This window comes from Aquarana catesbeiana, linkage group LG01, assembly GCF_042186555.1.
Source record: "Aquarana catesbeiana isolate 2022-GZ linkage group LG01, ASM4218655v1, whole genome shotgun sequence".
Taxonomy (NCBI): domain Eukaryota; kingdom Metazoa; phylum Chordata; class Amphibia; order Anura; family Ranidae; genus Aquarana; species Aquarana catesbeiana.
Window position 1 is genome coordinate 37545203 of NC_133324.1, and position 22803 is coordinate 37568005.

The following is a 22803-nucleotide window of genomic DNA, read 5'->3' on the forward strand; positions in this document are numbered from 1 at the left end:
CATACCTGATCACGTGGTAAATTGCCTCCATCACAGGCTCATTACCAAGATCGGTGCTACCGTGTGTCAGACTGACACACCGCCCCACCGATCGCCGCGCTGCGTGTTCCGGCTGTTATCCTGAAAAACGTCATATGACGTCCAGTCAGGATAACGGATCCCCCGCCCGCCCATCATTTTGCTTTAGGCCGGACAGGAAGTGGTTAATGTAGCATATGCAATGTAATCCTGAGTTGGAAAGAACAAATAAGTTGTAAGTAATTCAAAAGATTTATGTTTTCTATTATAGATTTTGCCATCAATGGTGTATTTACCTACAGTAGGCCAGTGTTTAAAACAAATGTGTTGGGTGAGGAATCAAAAAATTTCCAACGGTAAAGAAATACAAATCTTATGTTCTTGGGGGTGATTTAAGAAAGTATTCCCACACTTGAAGAGTTGCTGAGATAGTGGGATGGTTAGTAAATTATTTGCAGATTAAGTCAATAAAAGATTCTTTAGAGTACCTGTGGTAGCAACAGATTGCTCTATTACACTCCATTGCTTCAAAAGAGACAGGAGGAACCAACATTTATCTTGGTCTAAAATAGGTGAATTTGCCTTGCCAGATAAATTTAGATAACATTCATTTAATATCTATGAAAAACGAGTTTGGTAAGCGTATCAGCAGAGCCCTAAAATAGTAACAAATCTTAGGAAGAGTGACCATCCAAAATGTATCATAGAACAATAGAAACTTGACACCTCAGCACTAAGTATTTGCAGAGAAGCTAGCCATAAGATGTGCAAATGCAATGACCACTGTGCAACTCAGACTGAATGATTGTAGCAATTCAGTCCACCTCAGATTGGGCAATCTTGAACTGTTCAAACAAAAAGCAAAAGAGCACAAACACCTAGTGCATCATCTAAAGCACTTTAATGAAAGATAAAATATATTCACAAACCAAAATAGAATTGTAGTGTATCATAAATTCAGAAACAAGAAGTCCGCCCTCCAACCTTATAGGTACAAACAGATGACAGAATCACCTTTCACCTCCCTAAATAAGAGTAATACATGAGTCCTGCCACATCTCCCTAAGTGGAAGGGGAAGGGGAGAGGTAAAAGGCCAGTTTGAGTGACAGCCTGTCAAAGTAATGGATGCGGGGCCCGCGCAGTCATTACTTTGAGCACTGCTGTACTGCAGGGGTGGACTGACCTATCAGCACTGTGGGGCCCCATGACAGGTCTGCAACACTAGCACTGGAAGCGGCTGCAATAGGACCTTTCACAGCGTGCTGTTCCCTGCCAGCCCCTCTTTCCCTCCTGTCGACCCCAGGTGCTTGTATATGACATCATCCAAGATGGACGAGAAGAGCGGAGGGCCCAGCAAAGAGCAGCGCGCCATGAGAGGTCTTATTGCAGGCATCGGGTGAGGCTGTGTACTACCGCCATCACTGAGGAGGGGGGAGCAGAGGCAGCCAGTACAGATGTAGGGGGCCAGGGCCCCAACAGGATCGCAGGAGGCCCCATGATACTCTCTGTCCTCCACCCCCCATGCTGTCCCCCTGTGTCCTCCACCCCCATTCTGTCCCTCTCTGTCCTCCACCCCCCACTGTGTCCTCCACCCCCCACACTGTCCCCCTCTGTCCTCCACCCCCACGCTGTCCCCACTGTGTCCTCCACCCCCCACGCTGTCCTCCTGTGTCCTCCACCACCCACGCTGTCCTCCTGTGTCCTCCACCCCCCAGGCTGTTCCCCTCTGTCCTCCACTCCCCACTGTGTCCTCCCCCCACACTGTCCCCCTCTGTCTTCCACCCCCCACTGTGTCTTCCACCCCCCAGTGTGTCCTCCACCCCCACACTGTCCCCCTCTGTCCTCCATCCCCAACTGTGTCCTCCACCCCCACACTGTTCCCCTTTGTCCTCCACCCCCATGGTGCCCAACTGTGTCCTCCACCCCCCCACGGTGTCCCCCTGTGTCCTCCACCCCCCCGTGGTGTTCCCCTGTGTCCTCCACCCCCCACGCTGTCCAAATGTGTCCTCCACCCCCCCACGGTGTCCAAATGTGTCCTCCACCCCCCCACGGTGTCCAACTGTGTCCTCCACCCCCCACGGTGTCCAACTGTGTCCTCCACCCCCACAGTGTTCAACTGTGTCCTCCACCCCCCACAGTGTCCAACTGTGTCCTCCACCCCCACAGTGTCCTCCACTCCCACAGTGTCAATCTGTGTCCTCCACCCCCCACGGTGTCCAAATGTGTCTTCAACCCACACAGTGTCCTCCACCCCCCACGGTGTCCTCCACCCCCCATGGTGTCCTCCACCCCCCATGATATCCCTCTGTGTCCTCAACCCCCACTGTGTCCTCCACCCCCACGGTGTCCCCCTCTGTCCTCCACCCCCCACTGTGTCCTCCACCCCCACATTGTCCTCCACCACCCAATGGTATCCTCCACCCCCCACGGTGTCCAACTGTGTCCTCCACCCCCCACCATGTCCTCCACCTTCCCAAGATGTCCCCCTGTGTCCTCCACCCCACCCACGATGTCCCCCTGTGTCCTCCACCCCCCCACGCTGTCCAACTGTGTCCTCCACCCTCACAGTGTCCTCCACCCCCCCATGGTACCCTCCACCCCACAGTGTCCCTCTGTGTCCTCCACCCCCCCCACTGTTTCCCTCTGTGTCCACGCACCCAACAGTATATATACTGGTTTTGTGCATGTTTGCAAAATTAAGGTGGGTCGGTCTGGATGAAGTCCCAGTCCAGCCCTGCACCTGATGGTATGACACCTGATGGTCCCAAGTTGCATGATCCTAGTGGCACACAACATACCAAACGCCACAATTCAGCCCAATCAATAACTTATTACACAGCCATGTCCATTTATACTATTATGGATTGCACTAAATGCACTTCACCTTCCAGCACTACATAAGGATGCTCCAGGATTTAGTCCCATATTTCTTATTCACATACCACTCATTATAAATTATAAATAGAATAAAATGAAATAAAACAGAGCACTGAGCTACTATCTGTTCCCTTCCAGGTGCTGGAACACATGATGGCGGTCTGGTAGATCACAACTTCCTGTACTGGCAGTTCGGGACCAGAAGTGTGTCATTTTGTCTCCACTCTCAATGCACAAAGCAGAGCAGAAGACACAGAGAGAAAGACCAGCCTGTTAGTGGAAGATGTGAGATCACAGAAGGTTGCCTATACCAGACCTGGATTAGAAGCCATGTTGGTGTAGGCCTAGGCTGTGCTGTGAGTCAGTGCTTGGATTTCATGAGGCTTCCAGTGAGAGATAGCGGAGCCAGCTGACCCCCTCCAAGTGATGATTAGGAGACAGAGGAGCCGAGTGGTTAAAACTGAGAGTCCTGGCAAACTTCCTCCACAGTGTGCACTTCCAAATGCATGGATAGATCGGAGCCACAAGTCCTGGAACAACCTGAGGGCTTCAGAAAGCTTAGAGAGAAGGTTGAGATAAGGACAGAAACACAGGAGCGCGGCTATCAGAAACAGCTGGTGACCGACTGACAAAATGTAGTACTTCCATAACAGCAGGCCTTGATGGCCCCAGGTAAGCCACACTCTACCAGAGCACAAACAGATATTCCATGTTCCTCTTCCTCCTCATCAGCAGCTAAATCAACAAACAAACCAGCTGTAAAATCCTCCCCAATATCTGCAAGCACACAGACAGTTATAGATAAGAGGATGGAGTCTGTTCCCTCTAGCTCTGATATCATGACAGCTATTAAGACATGCAGTGAGACCCTTACAGCAAAAATTGATTCATTGGCAATTGATATCAATATAATGAGGCATGAATTTGATAAGGTTAAATCAAGGATATCAGAGGCTGAAGTTTGGTGGAAGACACAGTGAGAACAGATAATAAAGAACTGCAAAATGTAAAAGAACAAATCCGTGCTTTGCAGGAAAGAGCCGTGGATACAGAAAGTAGATTGAGGAGAAATAACATCCATATTATGGGCTTGCCAGAACGAGCAGAGAGGTTTAAACCAGTGGAGTTTGCAGAAAGACTGCTAATAAACGTCCTTGGGCATATAGATATGCAAGCCACTTTTGTGGTAGAGCGAGCACACAGAATTTCCATTTGATCCCCTAAACCTGGGACCTTTCCACATCCTTTCCTTCTCTGCTTGTTGAACTATAGGGATCGAGACCATATTTCAACAGCCCAGATGAATTTAAATTTGCAATATGAAAAAGCTACATTGCTTTTTTTCCTGAGCTTTCCAGAGCAGAGCTTATATGGAAGTACGGAAAAGACTGCGTGATGAGGGAATTAAATTCAGTCTCCTTTAAAATTGAGGGACACAGATGAAGATCATACCCATTTTTTTGAAACATCAAAAGCAGCATCAGAATGGCTGGATACTTAATAGAAAATATATGGACATATGTATGAGTTTATTTATTTTATTTTTTTTTCACAAACTGACACTGAGGAGTAGGAGTAATACTTCGATTTAAAATAATAATATATAAGAACATATATGAATAGGTTCACAAATGAAAGTTTTTTTTTATTTTCGTTATGCATAATATGGTAAATATTGGTTAGCATGATGCACCTTTTTTGGAGTAAGGAAATTGGGGAAACACATTTTTATCGGCTGTTTTTTGCTTTTGGGTTTTTTTTTTTCTCATAGATTATGAATTGGCACTTTGTAATGTTAAGTAATACTTAAAGTGGAGTTCCACCCTGAATTTTTTTTACATATTCACAGACCTTTAAAAATATAAAGAAACATTTGGGGACATTTTTTTTTATACTTACCAGCAGGGCTTTTTTTCTCGAAGAATAGGTGCAGGAACTCCCCACGTCTGAGTCACCCCTTGTCACTGCCCTCTACCCACCTCTGACCACCGTCCCTTGATTCCACCCCCTACCCACCTATCAGTACTGCCCTGTTTATGGAATACAGAACCAAGTATCATTTTGTGGTGCTAAATCATTTGTATGAAACATGTTTATGATCAAAATAAAAGCAGTAAAATAGATCCCCTGCAGCTAGCAACAAAAGAATCCCAGCAATAGATCCCCCACAACAATAGACTCCCTCAGCAACAATGGACTCCACCCCAACAACAATAAATTCCCTGCAGAAACAGTGAACTACTCACAACAAAATATCACACCCAGTAACAAAATATCCACCCAAGCAACATTAGACCCCCAGCAGCAACAACAGATCTCCCAGCAGCCAGTATCAATAGATCCTCCAGCAGCCAGTAAAAATAGACCTCTCCCTCAACAATATATCCCTTCCAGCAACATAAGACCCCCAGCAACAATAGATTCCCCATCAGCAACAATAGACCCTCACACAAAATCAAATCCCCACCAGTGACAATAGATCCCCCAGCAGCCAACATCAATAGACCCTTCAGCACACCCCACACCCCATGCTATTACATACATTCAGTGCTGGTGGTGCCGGAACTGCGTTCCCCCGCATTTTCGCTGAAAAAAAGCCCTGCTTACTAGAAACACCCTGTTGCTATGTAGTGCTCCTAATCTGCCACTTCCTGGTCCGCGGCGCTCCTCGTCTCTTCCTGCCTCACCTGTGCTTCTGGGAAATGTGAGTCATCATTTCCCAGGAGTCTGTGGGCAGTGCTGTGATCAAAAATTGCATTTTCTGACAGGAAATGACGCAAATTAAGGCGGTTGCCATAACAACGGGGCAGGACCTTCCTCCATCGCCGCCCGTAGGTTATGGCAACTTTCGAAACAATTGGCGCTATGGAGAATCTCGATATGGAGAGGTGATTGGTGGTTACCCAGCATGCACCTCTCTATCACTATTCCCGGTAGAGGTATCGATTGGGCTTCACATGCCCACAATCATGATGGCAACAGCCAGAAGAAGATTTACTAAGTATAAAACACATCTATTATCAACAGCCACAATCCACAATCATTTTTAATGGTAATAATGCATTATGCTCGTATACCAGAAAAAAAAAAAGAAAATGTTTCTGGAACTCCGCTTTAACTCTTCAAAACATGAAGATAAAGGAATATTAATGAGTAGATATAAGCACAAATGAAAGGTAATTGTTATTTTTCACTAGATATCCACTATATATATATATATATATATATATATATATATATATATATATATATATATATATATATATATATATATATAATATGTTATATAGGGGTAGGAGGTTTCATATTGTATATAGATTGCTCCTCTTTCTTCTTTTTTCTTTTTTTTTAAGCTTCTCTCCCCCTTTTTTTTTTTAAGAAATTTATAAATATGAGGTCCCATGTTTAGACTCCTCTTCCTTCCTTTTATGTTATTTTTTTTTTTTTTGTGGTTTCTTTTTTTGAGAGCCTGACTCACAGGATAGGGTAGGGTGAGAGATGTTTTATTTTCTTTCTATTTTTTATTGTTTCTTTTGCATGTTACAGAATTTTGTAAGAGTGAAGGGAGAGAGAGGAGAAAGTGTTGAAAAGTGAGCATGCTTAGGCGCACTGATTGAGAGGTGGGGATATTTTCTCTTCCTTTCCTTTTTTAAAGCACTGGGTATAGAAGAAGCTATAGTCAGTTGGTTAATTATTAGGGTATAGGTCCCTTCTACTTCCCTGCCATGTCTTGGTATGGTTGTTTTTCAGGGAGGGGAGTAGAAAAGGACAGGGTAAATGTTTTGTTGGGGGTAAGGTTTTTTTTTTGTGACTTGGGGATGTAAGGAAGGGAATTGGTGTGGTTTGGTAGACCTATTGATATGCTCTGGAGTTTCTATGAGGTTCAGCCTGTCTTGGAGTTGGTTTAGACATTTATTGATTTGGCATGATGTCAAGCAAGAATTAATCCTTTTCTGTCTTATCATGGAATGTTTGTGTGCTGAATTCTAAGTTTAAACCGGCATTGATGTTTCAGTATTTAAAAAATTATAGCCCACATATGATATTTTTGCAGGAGACACATTTGATGGGAGGGAAATTAATGCCATTAAAAAAAACCTGGAACCAAAAAACTTACCACGCTACTTACTCCTCATATGCTAGGGGGGTATCAGTTTTCATTAACAAATCTTTCCCTGGTGTAATTGAGAACATATATACTGATTCACAGGGTAAATATGTTATCATGGTGTTTACACTGTGGCAACAAAGGTATGCTATATTAGCATTTTATATTCCTCCTCCTTTTTCTCCAAAGATACTAAATGCAATATTGGAAAGGATTATCCAGCACTATCCAACAAAGTTACTTATTATGGGAGATTTTAATTCTATTATATCCCCAAATTTAGATAGACCAAGGCCCCCTAAGCAACACTCAGTGGAATTATATCATTGGGCACAAGCAACAGGAGTTACAGAAGTTTGGAGATGGAAAAATCCAAGAAAAAGGGCATATGCATGCTTTTCCACTTCCTATAAAACTTTGTCTCGAATAGATCTAGCTTTTGCAAATCCAGCTTTGTTGACAGACATTATAGAAGCCACATATCTATCGAGGAGTCTTTCTGACCATTGCCCTCTTTATTTGTTAATTTGTACCCCTCCTTCAATAAATGCATCAATATGGAGATTCTGACCCTGGTGGGTCTCTTATTCTGAGATAGAAGAAAAAATGCCATTAATAATGACTGAATATTGGGAAAATAATGCTGGATCATCTTCTTCAGATGTTGTATGGAATGCATTCAAGGCATTTGTGAAGGGGCAATATATTTTAGTTATAGCGACAGTTCGGTAGGGACAGAAGACCAATACCCGGTCTCTACAAAATCAACTGGAACTTCAAAAGCAGGTATATGGCTCTGATCCTAATATGAAGAATTTTGATCTACTAATGGCTGCTCAAAGAGATCTGCATATACATATAAAAGAAATAGCCAGATTAGATTTGTATAAAAATAGACAGAAAGTTTTGAACAGGGAGATAGAAATGGAAGGTTCCTGGCAATGTTAGCACAACAAGATTATCCAGCTACACTGATATCTGAAGTCAGAACTCCTGAGGGGAAAATGGTTTCCAACCCAGAAGAAATCTTAGGGACTTTTAAGCAGTTCTATAGCTTTTTATATGCCTCCACTCTCCCCCCTGACTTCCATCCAGGGGAGCTGTCCGTCCTTTTGGATCGGATAGCGCTAGGATGGTTGTCGGGTAGGGAGAAAGAGTCATTGGTTCGACCTATTACTAGTGAAGAGATCCAGAAGGTTGTATGGGCCAGGGTTGTGGGGACGAGGCCCTTGTTCCCATCAACATGGGGACAAGGTGCTTTGGGGGACCCCAAAGCACCCTCCCTATGTTGAGGGCAAGCGGCCTGGTATGGTTCAGGAGGGGGCACTTGCTCATCCCCCCTTTTCCTGGCCTTCCAGGCTGCATGCTCAGATAAGGGTCTGTTATGGATTTTGGGGGGGACCCCATGTCATTTAAAAAAAAAAATGCCGTGGAGTTCCCCTTAAAATCTATACCAGACCCAAAGAGCCTGGTATTATATTTTGGGGGTGGACCCTACAGAGTTTTTTCTTAATTCTGTCATAGGGTTCTCCTTAACCACTTCAATACAGGGCACTTTCACCCCCTTCCTGCTTAGACCAATTTTCAGCTTTCAGTGCTCTCACAGTTTGAATCACAATTACTCAGTCATGCAACACTGTACCCAAAGAACATTTTTATAATTTTTTCCACACAAATAGAGATTTATTTTGGTGGTATTCAATCACCACTGGGTTTTTTCTTTTTTTGTGATATAAGTAAAAAAGAGTGAAGGTTTTCAAAAGAAAAACACTTTTTGGTTTCTTTCATAACATTTTACAAAAAAGTAATTTTTCTTCAAAAATTTGGGCCTAAATTTATACTGCTACATATCTTTGAAAAAATAACCCAAATTAGTGGATATTATTTAGACTGTGTGAAAGTTGTAGTCTACAAGCTATGGCGCAAATCATAAAAATGTGATCACACCTGATGTACTGACGGCCTATCTTATTTCTTGAGGCCCTGAAATGTCAGGACAGTACAAATACCCCCCAAATGACCCCTTTTTGGAAAGTAGACAGTCCAAGGTATTTAGTAAGAGGCATGGTGAGTTTTTGAAGTTGTATTTTTTCCCACAATTCTTGGGAAAATTAAGAAATGATTATTTTATTTTTTTACACCAGTTATTTCTCTCACACACATCATATGCATACCTCCAATTACACCCCAAAATACATTCTGCTACTCCTCCTGAGTATGGTGATACCACATGTGTGAGACTTTTTCACAGCCTGGCCACATAGAAAGGCCCAACATGCAGGGAACACCATCAGGCGTTCTAGGAGCATAAAATACACATCTAATTTCATTCCTACCTATTACACTTTTGAAGGTCCTGGAGCACCAGGACAGTGTAATTTCCCACAAAATGACCCAATTTTGGAAAGAAAACACCCCAACATTTATTCTATGAGGCATGGCCTGCACATAGGCACTCTGGTACTCTGATGGGCTGCAGGAGGGAGGGAGTGTTCCTACTGGTGTCATTTTAAAATGCACCAGTAGGGAAGTGGTTCAAATCCATACCAGACCCAAAGTCCCCCATGCCGTTTTTTTTAATTTACATTATTTTTTGTACAATATATATTTTTTAAATTTAGCTCTCAGCGGGGAAGCCTCAATAACCTATTGACTGCACACTCAGGCGAACATCCCACTAAGTGCCCAGAAAGTTTGGGTTTTTTAGGCGAGCACCTGAATGGGCAATATTCAAGCCAAACTTATGCTTAGCCCAAACTGTTCGCCCATCCCAAGTGGTGCCTGAACACCGTAACCCCTCATAGTTACTCTTGTTGGGTGCAGGAATGGGCCCTGCTGTTAAAAATTAGAAAAAAAAATGAAATAACATGCCCCTGTCAAACAGGTGCAGAAAAATTGGGCCTTGGGTGTTGGTGGTGCCTGAACACTGTAACCCCTCACAGGTACTCTTATTGGGCGCAGGAACAGGTCCTGCTGTTAAATATTATTTCAAAAATTGTAATTACATGGTCCTGTTAAACAGGGGCATAAAAATTGGGCCTTGGGTGGTGGTGGTGTGACAACACTGTAACCCCTCACAGTAATGCCCTGTACACACAGTCGGACTTTGTTCGTACATTCCGACAACAAAATCCTAGGATTTTTTGCAAAGGATGTTGGCTCAAACTTGTCTTGCATACACACGGTCACACAAAGTTTTCGGAAAATCCGATCGTTCTGAACGCGGTGACGTAAAACACGTACGTCGGGCCGTATAAATGGGGCAGTGGCCAATAGCTTTCATCTCTTTATTTATTCTGAGCATGCGTGGCACTTTGTCCGTCGGATTTGTGTACACACGATCGGAATTTCCGACAACGGATTTTGTTGTTGGAAAATTTTATATCCTGCTCTCAAACTTTGTGTGTCGGAAAATCCGATGGAAAATGTGTGATGGAGCCTACACACGGTCGGAATTTCCGACAACAAGGTCCTATCACACATTTTCCGTTGGAAAATCCGACCGTGTGTACGGGGCATTACTCTTGCTCAGAGATGGAACGGGCCTTGCTATTAAAAATTTGGGCCAAAATTTATACTGCTACATATCTTTGGTCAATATAACCAAAATTCGTGGATATAATTGATCAAACCTGATGTACTGACATCCTATCTTATTTCTTATTTCTGAAATGTCAGGACAGTACAAATACCCCCCAAATGACCCCTTTTTTACAAAATATACAGTACAATGTATTTAGTAAGAGGCAAGGATGCTTTTCACAAGGTGCAGGTGCACAAAACATGTCGTCATTGTGATGGGATTCCTCTCACCAGCTCGCCCCACAAGTGCCCACATACCAGTGACTATAGCAGGACTGCAAAATTGCGGCAGCCAACCGAACACTGACACTTTTGACACTTTGTTGGAACCAATGACACTAATACAGTCATCAGTGCTAAAAATATGCACTGTCACTGAACTAATGACACTGGCTGGGAAGGGGTTAAACATCTAAGGTAATAAAACTGTTAAGTGTGTCTAGCCAGTGTTTTTGTGCACTGTGTTAGGTGCATTTACTACAGGAAGTGATGGATTTTCATTCCGTTTGCAAGGAAAAAAAACATCACTTCCCCCCTGTCAGAATGGAGCTCTGCCTTGTTTACAGAGTTGTGTCCTGTGTGTCTTCCTGATGATTGGTGGGTGCCAGCAGACATCCATTGGCCAGCTCCCGGTAATCGGCTTTTACTATGACTAATCACAGTAGAAGTGGTGTGCATGCTCCAACTAGTCGGACGTTCAGAATCACCTATATATTTATATATAGATGATTCTGCACAGAACGGCCTACCTGTAGCAGTAAATCTGTTATGGAGTGGCAATCATTAAGTGGTTAAAGCTTAATACACTTAGGAATTTGCACAAGCAGCATACTGTATCATTACTTCATTATTTGAATTCATTTCTTTTACTGTCACTGTTCGGCCTACAATATTCTACTCGCCTCCTTCGATTTTTCAGTCAAAGTTTGTCAAGCCGGGTGGTGCTGACATGGCAACCCACAGCTCAATTTTCAGTCTATTCCAGCTCTGGCTATCTTCTACTAAGAAGATATGTTTGGTTGGTGTCGCTCAGTGGAGCTACTATTCAGACATTGGTCAGAGTGGGACCTGCACTTAGTTACATATGATGAAAATTATACAATTTCCCTGTTCAGACATGAGATCACAAAGTCCACCAGAGAGAAGTCTCAGAAATAAATTCCCTTTGCAGCCCTGAGATATGGTAAAATGCCAAAAGTTGAAAAAAAAAACATATATTTCCTTCCCCATGTCCCCTCCCCCAACTTTTCCTTTGTGATAAATAACACAATCATTAGTCTATCCCCTCATGTCAGCACGCTAGGTGTGGTCCTGGACTCTGACCTCTCTTTTGGACCCCACATCCAATCACTGTCCAAACTTTGCTGCCTCAGCCTCCCTAACATCTCCAGAATACACCCCTTCTTTCCAATGTCACCACCAAGATACTATTTCCCTTGTTATCCCTCACTTTGACTATAGCAACCTCCATGTCATTGGCCTACCTCTACACAGGTTATTCCATCTATAGTTCTCCTACTAGACTCATCTACCTTACCAACAGCTCATTACCCACCAACCCTCTTTGCCAATCCCCTCACTGGCCTACGCTCACCCAACAAATACATTTCAAATTAATTTTACCTGATTAAATCTGTTAATGTTAAAACAGTGATTAAACTTGTCAAAAATTTGTATAGCTTCAGCCATAGCTTCTACTGCAATATACACTCGTAATGATTCTCCAAAAATTATACTTTTGTCAATTATTCGAACATACATTCTTAATACAGTGTTGGTAGAATTAGAAACATTTTGGAAATAAATATTTTTTCCATTTTGAGTTGATGTTTTATTGTGAAATGTAACGATCAGATCATCCATCAGCAGCTCAATTTGTGAATGTCTTGACAATAAATTGACAGCAAACAGATTTTCATCTATATGAATTGGTGGATCAAAAATACTTAAAGACAAACTTGTTATAAAACCTATCAAAATAGTCATCATCTTGATTTCTGCTAAAGTCCAGCCTGGGGGAAGGATAAGCACACTGTTTCTATTGATACGACTGTATTCAAAAAGGTATATCCGAGCATTGTTTGTAAAGGAACCACAAAGTATTAAAACTTTACATCGTACTTTACTAAGTGTGTCTGTCCACTGATTTATTGTAGCAGAATTTTCAGTGATTCTTTTTTCAAAAGCCACACAAATCTCCTGGGAAGCCAAATGTTTTTTCAGATTTTGCGCTTCATTCTCTCCGGTATCATTGTCTGATAAAAGTATTCCAACCCAATTCCAGCCAAAATATTTCACTAGTTTGGCAATTGCTAAATAATGGACATAATCATTCTGAATGGTCCTGAAAACATGCGGGTAAAGGAGTCTGTCACTTAATGAGTAATCGCTGGCCCAATAGCTGATCTGAAAAGAGAAGGATTAACTATAAATTATAATGTGACTATATTTGCAGATTACATTCATATCCATTGGCCGCTAAAATGATCATTAGAGACTGAACTGTACAAATATATAAAAATACAATTGATCCTTCAGATTAAATCAGCTAAATACCTTCCATGTGCATCAAAACAAAGATGTTCAAAGTCTTACAGAAATCGGAGTAGTCAAGCCTGGCCCCTGCCAGCATGCTGTAGAGAAGGATCTTTGCTCTTTGTATTGTAACAGAGGTCTACCTGAAGACGTGTAATGTGCCCCCTGTTGTATCAGATTTATAGGTCTCCAATCCAACAGCAAGGGTGATAAGAATTATATGCCAAAGCTTGGACTTATCAGTGGGTATGTTGGACCTCATACAGAGAACATTGACTCTTCTCTGCACCAAACTATACAAATCAGGAGATGTGACATCAACCTGACTTTACTTGTGATCTGCTTGCTCTGGATCACTGATTCTGGCAGTATACCAGCATCTTCAGGATGAGCCCGGCAAAGGATAGTCTACATGCGTCTCTCAGTACATGTGTATGCATATGCACCTTATAAGTATAACCTTAAGAGCTAAGAGCAAACCGGAAATAAATCAGAGAGCCCAGTAAACGCAGTATAAGCTCTAATACAGTGGCGGCTGGTGTTTTTTTGGGGGGCGGCACCCCCCTGGTTAGTCAGACAGGGGCATCCCCCCTACCCCGGCACTTATACCATTGGTTTCAGGCGAGTGGGCTGCTACAGGTGGCGGGCAGTGACTGGGTTGCGGGCTCTTATGGGTGGGTCACAGGTTCCTATGAGTGGCGGGTTGCAGGCTCCAATGGGCAGTGGGCAGCGGCTCCTGTGCCCTCTCTGAATCACTGTGGCTTCCACCGTGTGGCTCCTCCTTCCTGTGCGTACAATAGGAACGCCTGTCCTTTATGCCAATCGGGTGACCGCTGTCATAACCCACTTCCTGATTGGCTGGGAGGAGGAGCAGTGTTACAACAGCGAATATTGATTCGCTGTTGTAACACACCTGCGTGGGCTCGGAGCGCACTCTCTGTGACCCGAGCCTACCCTATATTGAAGCCTATTAAAGCCGTTGGCTCTAATCAGTGCTTGAAAAAAACAGCCCCTCCGCATTGGAATCCATGTGCCGGTATCCTGAAAGAGGCTGGACGCATGGATAGGGGAGGTGGCATTGAAAAGGGGGGGCGCCCGTGCGCCCTTAATGGATGGGCTGCCCCTGCTCTAATACCTCTTTGCATTAATTCAGCAAAGACAGATCAAAGTAACCAACACACACAGACCTTCAAATAAGCTTCAAAGGATTTTTAAAAACAGGCAATTAGGACCTTTTAGCAGCAATCACCTTTTAGCAGCAAGAACAGGCCTGGAGCAAAGGGAACCTGGGTGGAGGGCCCACATGACTGGGGGTTGCTGTTAATGGTTGCATAGGGTGTATCCTGGAAGGGGGGGTGGTTAAAAAGATTTAGAATGGGTTTGGTGCAATGAGAGAGACATGAGGTGTGGTTTAGACACATTAGTAACATGGTTAGTGGGGGCAGGGATTAGTCAGTTGAGGGCTTGGCCTGGCCCCTTTTTGGTCCACAGGGACGGATCGGCGTTGTCTCAGTATCAGTTTGTGAGTGTGTTCCAAAAATGCTTGGAGGCGGGGGGTTTCCCTTTGAGGGACTATTCTTTGCATTCATTCAGGATTGGAGCGGCCGCTGAAGTGGCGCGTTGGAGTGTCAGCAATGAGATACTTCAGCGTATTGGTCGTTGGGAATCTCACTGATTTCGGTTATATGTACGACCTCATCTCCTTTGAAGTGGGTGATAAAGGGGGAGGATGTGGAGCCCTCAACCCAAAGGGTTGGTTGGGTCAAAGGGGGTCTATGTCTTTTTTGGTGTTGTTGTGTGGTGTTGATTGTGTGTGGCCTTTCTGGTCTGGGGATGGTAGTGCAATGTGGGGCTTATGTGTGTTTGGAGTCTTGGGTCTTGTTGCCTATGTTCTTTTTTGTGTTTCTGTTTTTCAGGCCCGGTGTGCCTAATGTGGATCCTGGGTCACACCTATGTTCACTGGCGTGCTAGGAGGGCTCTGGTTAGACCAGAAGTTAGGCAGGGTTTTTCCAGGGTTGAGGCCACGGTCTGCTGGATCTTTATACCTGGCATGCTGTGGTCCCGAGTAGTGCCGGAGATATAGTGGTACGCTAAGATGGATAGGCCTCCTGATGTGCTGCTTCTGCATGTTGGGGGCAATGACCTTAGTATGATGGCATCCAGGGACCTCATTAGATACGTAAATTGGGATTTCCTTTGGTTGCGTACGGCATTTCCAGATACTTTCTTACTATGGTCAGACATCATTGGCAGAGCAGCTTGGAGGGGGGCGAGGTCGGTGGAAAAGATAAATAAGGTCAGGATCAAGGTCAACAAAGCAGTGGCAAAATTTGTGGTCCACAATTGGGGGCTGGTGGTTCGCCATTGTGAGTTAGAAGGAGACTTTGGCCTTGTATTTAAGGGGAGACGGGGTTCACTTGTCAGCTGTGGGCATAGATATGTGGTTCCTGGGGCTCCAGGAAGGTCTCCAATGGGCTTTGCGGCTGTGGCGGGCTGCCCACACATAAGGTGTCACTAGTGGGTGACTGTGGCAGGGGTCTCTGGTTCGTGAAGGTCGGAATGGTGGAAGGTATACGGCATATGGTGTGGAATGGGTTGGGCCTATCTTGGTATGGGTAGATTCCCTATATGGTAATCATGGGCTATCGGTCATCGGGCTGTATTTGGCAAGAAGGTTACAATAGTTGTCCCTGAGCTGGTGGGATCGCTTCTAGGGGCCTGGATGGGGAAGTGGTGGTGGTAGTACAGCCGCTGCAATAGAATACCTTCCTTTATGAACCTCAGACATAACAGTCAGTATATATATATATGTTAAAAGTTGTTATATATATTTATATATACAGTATCTCACATAAATGAGTACACCCCTCATATTTTTGTAAAATATTTTATTATATCTTTTCATGTGACAACACTGAAGAAATTACACTTTGCTACAATGTAAAGTAGTGAGTGTACAGCTTCTATAACAGTGTAAATTTGCTATCTCCTCAAAATAACTCAACACACAGCCATTAATGTCTAAACCACTGGCAACAAAAGTGAGTACACCCCTAAATGAAAATGTCAAAATTGGGCCCAAAGTGTCAATATTTTGTGTGGCCATCATTACATTCCAGCACTGCCTTAACCCTCTTGAAGTTCACCAGAAATTCACAGGTTGCCACTGGAGTCCTCTTCCACTCTTCCATGATGGCAGCATGGAGCTGGTGGATGTTCAAGATCTTGCGCTCCTCCACCTTCCGTTTGAGGATGCCCCACAGATGCTTAATAGAGTTTAGGTCTGGAAACATGCTTGGCCAGTCCATTACCTTTACCCTCAGCTAAGCAGAAACAGGATTCTCTGTTTTTCTCCAGTCACAGCATTCCCCATACAGTTAGAAAGCACTCCCTAGGAGCACATGTTATCCCCTTCCCTGCCAGTGTTATTAGTACAGTTACAGTGCATATTATTTAGCACTGATCGCTGTAATAATGTCACTTGTCCCCAAAAAGAGTCAGTTAGGTGTCTGAAATGTCCACCACAATGTCGCAGTACAATTAATGATGACTGACATTACTAGTAAAAAATAAATAATTAAGTAAAAATTCCATAAAAATATCCCCTAGTTTGTAGATACTATAACTAAAAATATGTGGCAGAATAAATGGATGAAGAAATTAGCTTTTTTCAATGTTTTAATTGGATATGTTTTATAGCATAAAGTAAAAAATATATTTTTTTTTTCAAAATGAATGGTCTTTTTTGTTTATAGAGCAAAAAAATAAAAAGCACAGAGGTGATCAATAGGGATGAGCTTCGAGTTTGAGTCGAACTCATGTTCGACTCGAACATTGGCTGTTCGCCAGTTCGCCGAACAGCGAACAATTTGGGATGTTCGCGGCAAATTCGAAAGCCACGGAACAGCCTTTAAATATCTATGGGAGAAATCAAAAGTGCTAATTTTAAAGGCTTATATGCATGGTATTGTCATAAAAATTGTTTGGGGACCTGGGTCCTGCCCCAGGGGACATGTATCAATGCAAAAAGAAGTATTAAAAATGGATGTTTTTTCGGGAGCAGTGATTTACCTAACGGGTGACCCCGCCCCCCTCTGACATCACGGGGAAAGCCATAGGGAACTCTGTGTATCAGAGGGGGCAGGGTCACCAGGTGGCCCCGCCCTCCGTTATATAAGAAGTGTCAGAAGAAGAGAAGCGCCACACAGCGGGAGCCTCCCATGGATGCGGAGCGGCCCAAGAACAAAGCGGGGAAGAAGACGCCACGAAGGAAGATGCCGGACGAGAACACCAGGGCAAGAAGCAGAGGATCGGAGGAAGAAGCAGAGGAAGAAGAAGATGGAGGAAGAAACTGAAGGAAGAAGGAAGGAAGACGACCCAAAGAAGATGGAAAGAAGAAGACTTTAAATAAAGAAATTGTCAAAAACTGTCTCTTGTCATTTTTAACATTTTTGACACATTTTTTGTGAAATGGTAGGGGTACTTTTGTACCCCATTACCATTTCACACAGGGGGGCGGGAGCTGGTTAAAGGGGGCTTCCAGATTCCGATAAGCCCCCCACCCGCAGACCTCCACAACCACCGGGCAAGGGTTGTGGGGATGAGGCCCTTGTTCCCATCAACATGGGGACAAGGTGCTTTGGGGGGCTACCCCTAAACACCTTCCCAATGTTGAGGGCATGTGACCTGGTATGGTTCAGGAGGGGGGGCGCTCTCTCGTCCCCCCCTCTTTTCTTGCAGCCTGCCAGGTTGTGTGCTCGGATAAGGGTCTGGTATGGATTTTTAGGGGGACCCCCACGCCATTTGTTTTTAAATTTTGAGCGGGGTTCCCCTTAATATCCAGACCTGAAGGGCCTGCTATGGAATTTCAGGGGGCCCCACACATTTTTTTTTCTTAATTTTTGTTCGGGGTTCCCCTGTGGGGGAATCCCATGCTGTTTTCATCAATGAACTGTTATGTTTATTACCGACCGACAATTCATTAAAGCCGCGAGTAGTTTTAAATAACTTTTATTCCTTTAGAAATGTCATTTTGCTGTCAGACTGTTGTAAACACGGGAAACATGCGCCCCTTTACAGGCATACTATAGACACCTCCCAGGTACGAAATTTAAAGGAATATTACACTTTTATTGTTTCACTTTAAGCATTATTAAAATCACTGCTCCCAAAAAACGGACATTTTTAAAACTTTTTTTGCATTGATACATGTCCACTGGGGCAGGACCCAGGTTCCCAAACACTTTTTATGACAACTTGCATATAAGCCTTTAAATTAGCACTTCTGATTATTTATGTTCGAGTCCCATAGACTTTAGCGGTGTTCGCGTATTCAAAACAAATTTTTTGCCTGTTCGCATTGTTCTGGTGTGAACTGAACAGGGGGGTGTTCGGCTCATCCCTAGTGATCAAATACCACCAAAAGAAAGCTCTGTTTGTGGGGAAAAAAGATACATTTTATTAGGGTACAGCGTCGCACGACCGCGCAATTGTCAGTTAAAGTAACACAGTGCCATATCGCAAAAAATGGCCTGATCATTAAGGGGGTAAACTCTTTTTAGGAACACCCCACTCGTGCTCTCCTTCTGGGTGTGCTCTCACCTCTATGCCAGTGACCCCACAATTAAGTTTGATTAGTGCTCGCTTTTTAGTCACCGGTGGACTAATGAGTAAGGATGTTCTGTCTACCTTCAATCCTCTTTGGTTGTGGTAATGTCTCTTCCCATAGGATTCATATATGCAAGAAAAAATACTCCCATAGTACTTATATCATTTAAAACCAACACTTTATTAAAATGTCAACAAATCACTACTCACATATTTAGGGTGCTTGTAGTGCACCACTCTGATCTCACTTGATAAATCAAACTTTAGTTATGATATTGGGATTGTTGTGATTTAATGTGAGATAAGAAGTTGACATATTGTATATATTTTATATATATATATATATATATATATATATATATATATATATATATATATATATATATATATATATATATATATGTATATATATATATTTGTTTTGTTATTTGCACACAGAGATTTATTACATAAGCACTTGATGTTATACAGTATATATAGAGTGATACATAGGATCTGTTTAGAAGGATGTTTTAAGGTTGGTTTAGAAGCGCAGCACATTGATTGGATTTTAATTGGATTGGATTGTAATTATGGAAAATGGGGTAAAATCCTTAGTGATGGTGCCAGCTGTGTATTCATTCATTTTATCTGAGTTTACATAAACTTTAACTTTCATAGACTGGCGCGTTTTTGTAAAATGTATATTGTTGTCTCTGTTGACATAGAACAGTATCACAAAAAGACAAGTAGTTTTCACTCACCTGTGTGTATCTGTACAATCCGAGGATTTGGGCGATTGGGATTGTAGTGGATGAATGGTGATCTCCAATAACACCAGCCAGCTTGCCTTGTCCTTTACATGAATAATTAGGAATTGTCCCATTTGGTCCAGATAAGATCTGCAGAACACTCTGTACAGCGTTCCTGGGTTCCAGCCATGAATCATATAGATGGAAGCCGAGAGTGATATTGGGTAAGATGTCTGGATCCTGGTTAATATTATCAATTGCGGAAAGGAAAGCTAGGAGGTTCAAGTAATACCAGAGAGAGGTGCTAAAAAAAGTTTTTTTTTTTCCAAAACAGTAAGTTATTCTTTTCTATATATTTGTAAAATATTTTTAAAATATTCATACATCTGATCAGGTTAACATTAAATTCAGAGGGAAAGACTTTTAGGCAATGCTTCATGGGAAATATATAAATCAGCAAAAGCAATGTTAAGTTATTACTAAGTTTTTCACAGCATGTCTGTAAATTAAAATCTCACCACTAGGTATTTAAACCAGTCATGTGGCCTTTTGATCTACTTGTGGACTGTTTTGATATATTCTGCACAGGTCTGGCAGGTAGTGATGAGCCAAACTGCCTTGGGTTCAGTTCAGCAGGAAATTTGGTCAACTTCACTGAAACCACTTTAATTAAAAATGCTAATTTTATGCACTAATAGGCAAAGGGTTGTCAAAAGGGGGTGAGCATTGCCCTAGGGAACATGTACCAATGCAAAAAAATAGAATACATTAAGAAACCATTCTGCCCGAAGTATTAATTTTTTAAATGCTTAAAGTGAAACCCTTTAAGTCTCGTATGGATTTTAAGGAGGTACTTCGCACAAAAAAAATGCCTGAGGTCCCTCAGAAAATACATACCAGACCCTTTGATTCTGGCACAGATTTTAATGGGGTCTCCATGTAAAAAAAAAACAAAAAAAAAACGAGGTCCTCCTAACAATCTAAGACCCTTAATCCAAGCATGCAGCCAGACTGGATTGGGAAGGGGGGGTTGAGCATGCGCCCCCCCCTCCTGAAATATATTAGGCTACATGCCCTGATCATAAGGGGTACTTTGCAGGGGGGTGGCCCCCGGGTAAAGCAGCCTGTCCCCCTGTTAATGAGAACAAGGGCCTCTTCTTCACATATCTTGCCTGGTGGTTTGCACATGAGGATCTTAGCAGAATCTGAATGCCCCCTTTTATAATAAGGGAGTCTGTAGATACCTCTCCCCACCCCACAAGTACCCCTACTCATTCACAAAAACAAAAAAAATTAAATAAAGATACTCAAATATTTGGCATGTCCTTTATTTTAAAAAGAACATAAATCCTCCAAAAATATTCCTCATTGTAAATCCATCATCAGTCATGATTCCTGACACCTGCTTAATTGCTGGAAAAAAAAAACAGAAGACCTGACACATGCAGCCGATCCCAATGGTAACACTAGCTGTATAGCTGTTCCCTGAGCTTTTAATTATTTTTTATATTTTTAAAGGCTTTGGTTTTAAGTTGAAATGCCTGCCGTATATCCAAGTGGTAATGCATTGTTGGGACATCACAATAGGAGCTATTTACACCCTGTGGGGGGTCTCAGGTTTCTAGGTAATAGTAGCTTTTTGTTATTGATGTAATATGAGATTTTGTTGCACATGCAGTTTATATAGATTTATATTCATGTTGCGCTGCACTAATATTTTGTTTATTGAATTTTTAGAAGTAAGGTGAAAACGCTTTAGAGTGTTAGCAGCAATGTGTGTGTTTATTCTTAGTGTAAGGTGTATAATAATATTTTGTAGCCCTTTTACTTTGTAAGTGGAGGTTGGTCTGATTAAGATTAGTTGTTTTGTAGCAGTGAGTACTGCTCCTAGTCTGCCAACCATTGTGACTTAAGGACTGCCACTTACCTAAGACAGCAGTTTAACAGGACAGATTCTACTCAGAATAGGCCTCGCCATGGTCGACCAAAAAAGTTGAGTGCACGTGCTCAGCATCATATCCAGAGGTTGTCTTTGGGAAATAGACATATGAGTGCTGCCAGCATTGCTGTAGACGTTGAAGGGGTGGGGGGGGGGAGTCATCCTGTCAGTGCTCAGACCATACGCCACACACTGCATCAAATTGGTCTGCATGGCTGTTGTCCCAGAAGGAAGCCTCTTCTAAAGATGATGCACAGGAAAGCCCGCAAACAGTTTGCTGAAGACAAGCAGACTAAGGACATGGATTATTGAAACCATGTCCTGTGGTGTGAAGAGACCAAGATAAACTTATTTGGTTCAGATGGTGTCAAGCGTGTGTCGCGGCAAACAGGTGAGGAGTACAAAGACAAGTGTGTCTTGCCTACAGTCAAGCATGGTGGAGCCTATGTCATGGTCTGGCGCTGTATGGGTGCTGCCGGTACTGGGGAGCTACGGTTCATTGAGGGAACCATGAATGCCAACATGTGCTGAGACATACTGAAGCAGAGCATGATCCCCTCCCTTCGGAGACTGGATCACAGGGCATTATTCTGAAATGGACATTCACTGTACTGTTCATTTAAGCACAAGACACTCCATTTTGTTTTCACTGTTGAAATGTGTTCTGTAACCTTCACCTAACACACAGTCACATCTCCTACTAAACGCTCTCTACTCCCCCCTCCCTTCTCAATGTTTTATTTTTGCAATTGTTCTATTCGATAGCTTTTAATAATATATTTCTATTTGTTAGTTTTTAATAACATCTCACACCACCCCTTTCTTATCTATGTATAAAATAACGTAATAATACATTTTGACACTGAACGGACATTTTAACCACTTCACTACCCGCGTATTGTCAAATGACGTCCACAGATGGGATCTCCCATCCTGGGTGGACGTCATATGACGGCCTGGGCTTCCTGGCCGTCTAGCGGGCACGCGCGCGCCGCCGGGAGCGCGCCCACCACGTTGCTCGGGACCTGGTGCATGTGCCCGGCGGCCGCGATGTCCGCCTGGCACCCGCGATTGCCCGTTAACCGGGCCGGACCATGGATCTGTGTGTGTAAACACACAGATCCACGTCCTGTCAGTTGAGAGGAGACCGATCTGTGTTCCCAGTACAGAGGAACACTGATCGGTCTCCTCCCCTTGTACGTCCCCGCCCCCTACAGTTAGAATCATTCCCTAGGAAACATATTAACCCCTTGTGTCCCCCTAGTGGTTAACCCCTTCCCTGCCTGTCACATTTATACAGTAATCAATGCAATTTTATAGCACGGATCGCTGTATAAATGTGAATGGTCCCAAAAATGTGTCAAAAGTGTTCGATGTGTCCGCCATAATGTCGCAGTCATGAAAA

At 43.1% G+C, this 22803-nt stretch overlaps 1 protein-coding gene across 1 annotated transcript in view; it reads right to left on the reverse strand.

Moving 5' to 3' along the window:
* LOC141131267 (vomeronasal type-2 receptor 26-like) overlaps window positions 1-22803 on the reverse strand; it is a 142209-nt gene that overhangs the window by 27729 nt on the left and 91677 nt on the right. The window contains exons 2-3 of the mRNA XM_073622612.1: window positions 19472-19763; window positions 12210-12992 (exon numbers count right to left, since the gene is read on the reverse strand). Of these exons, the coding sequence (XP_073478713.1) occupies window positions 12210-12992; window positions 19472-19763 (1075 nt within the window). The remainder of the gene's footprint in view (window positions 1-12209; window positions 12993-19471; window positions 19764-22803) is intronic.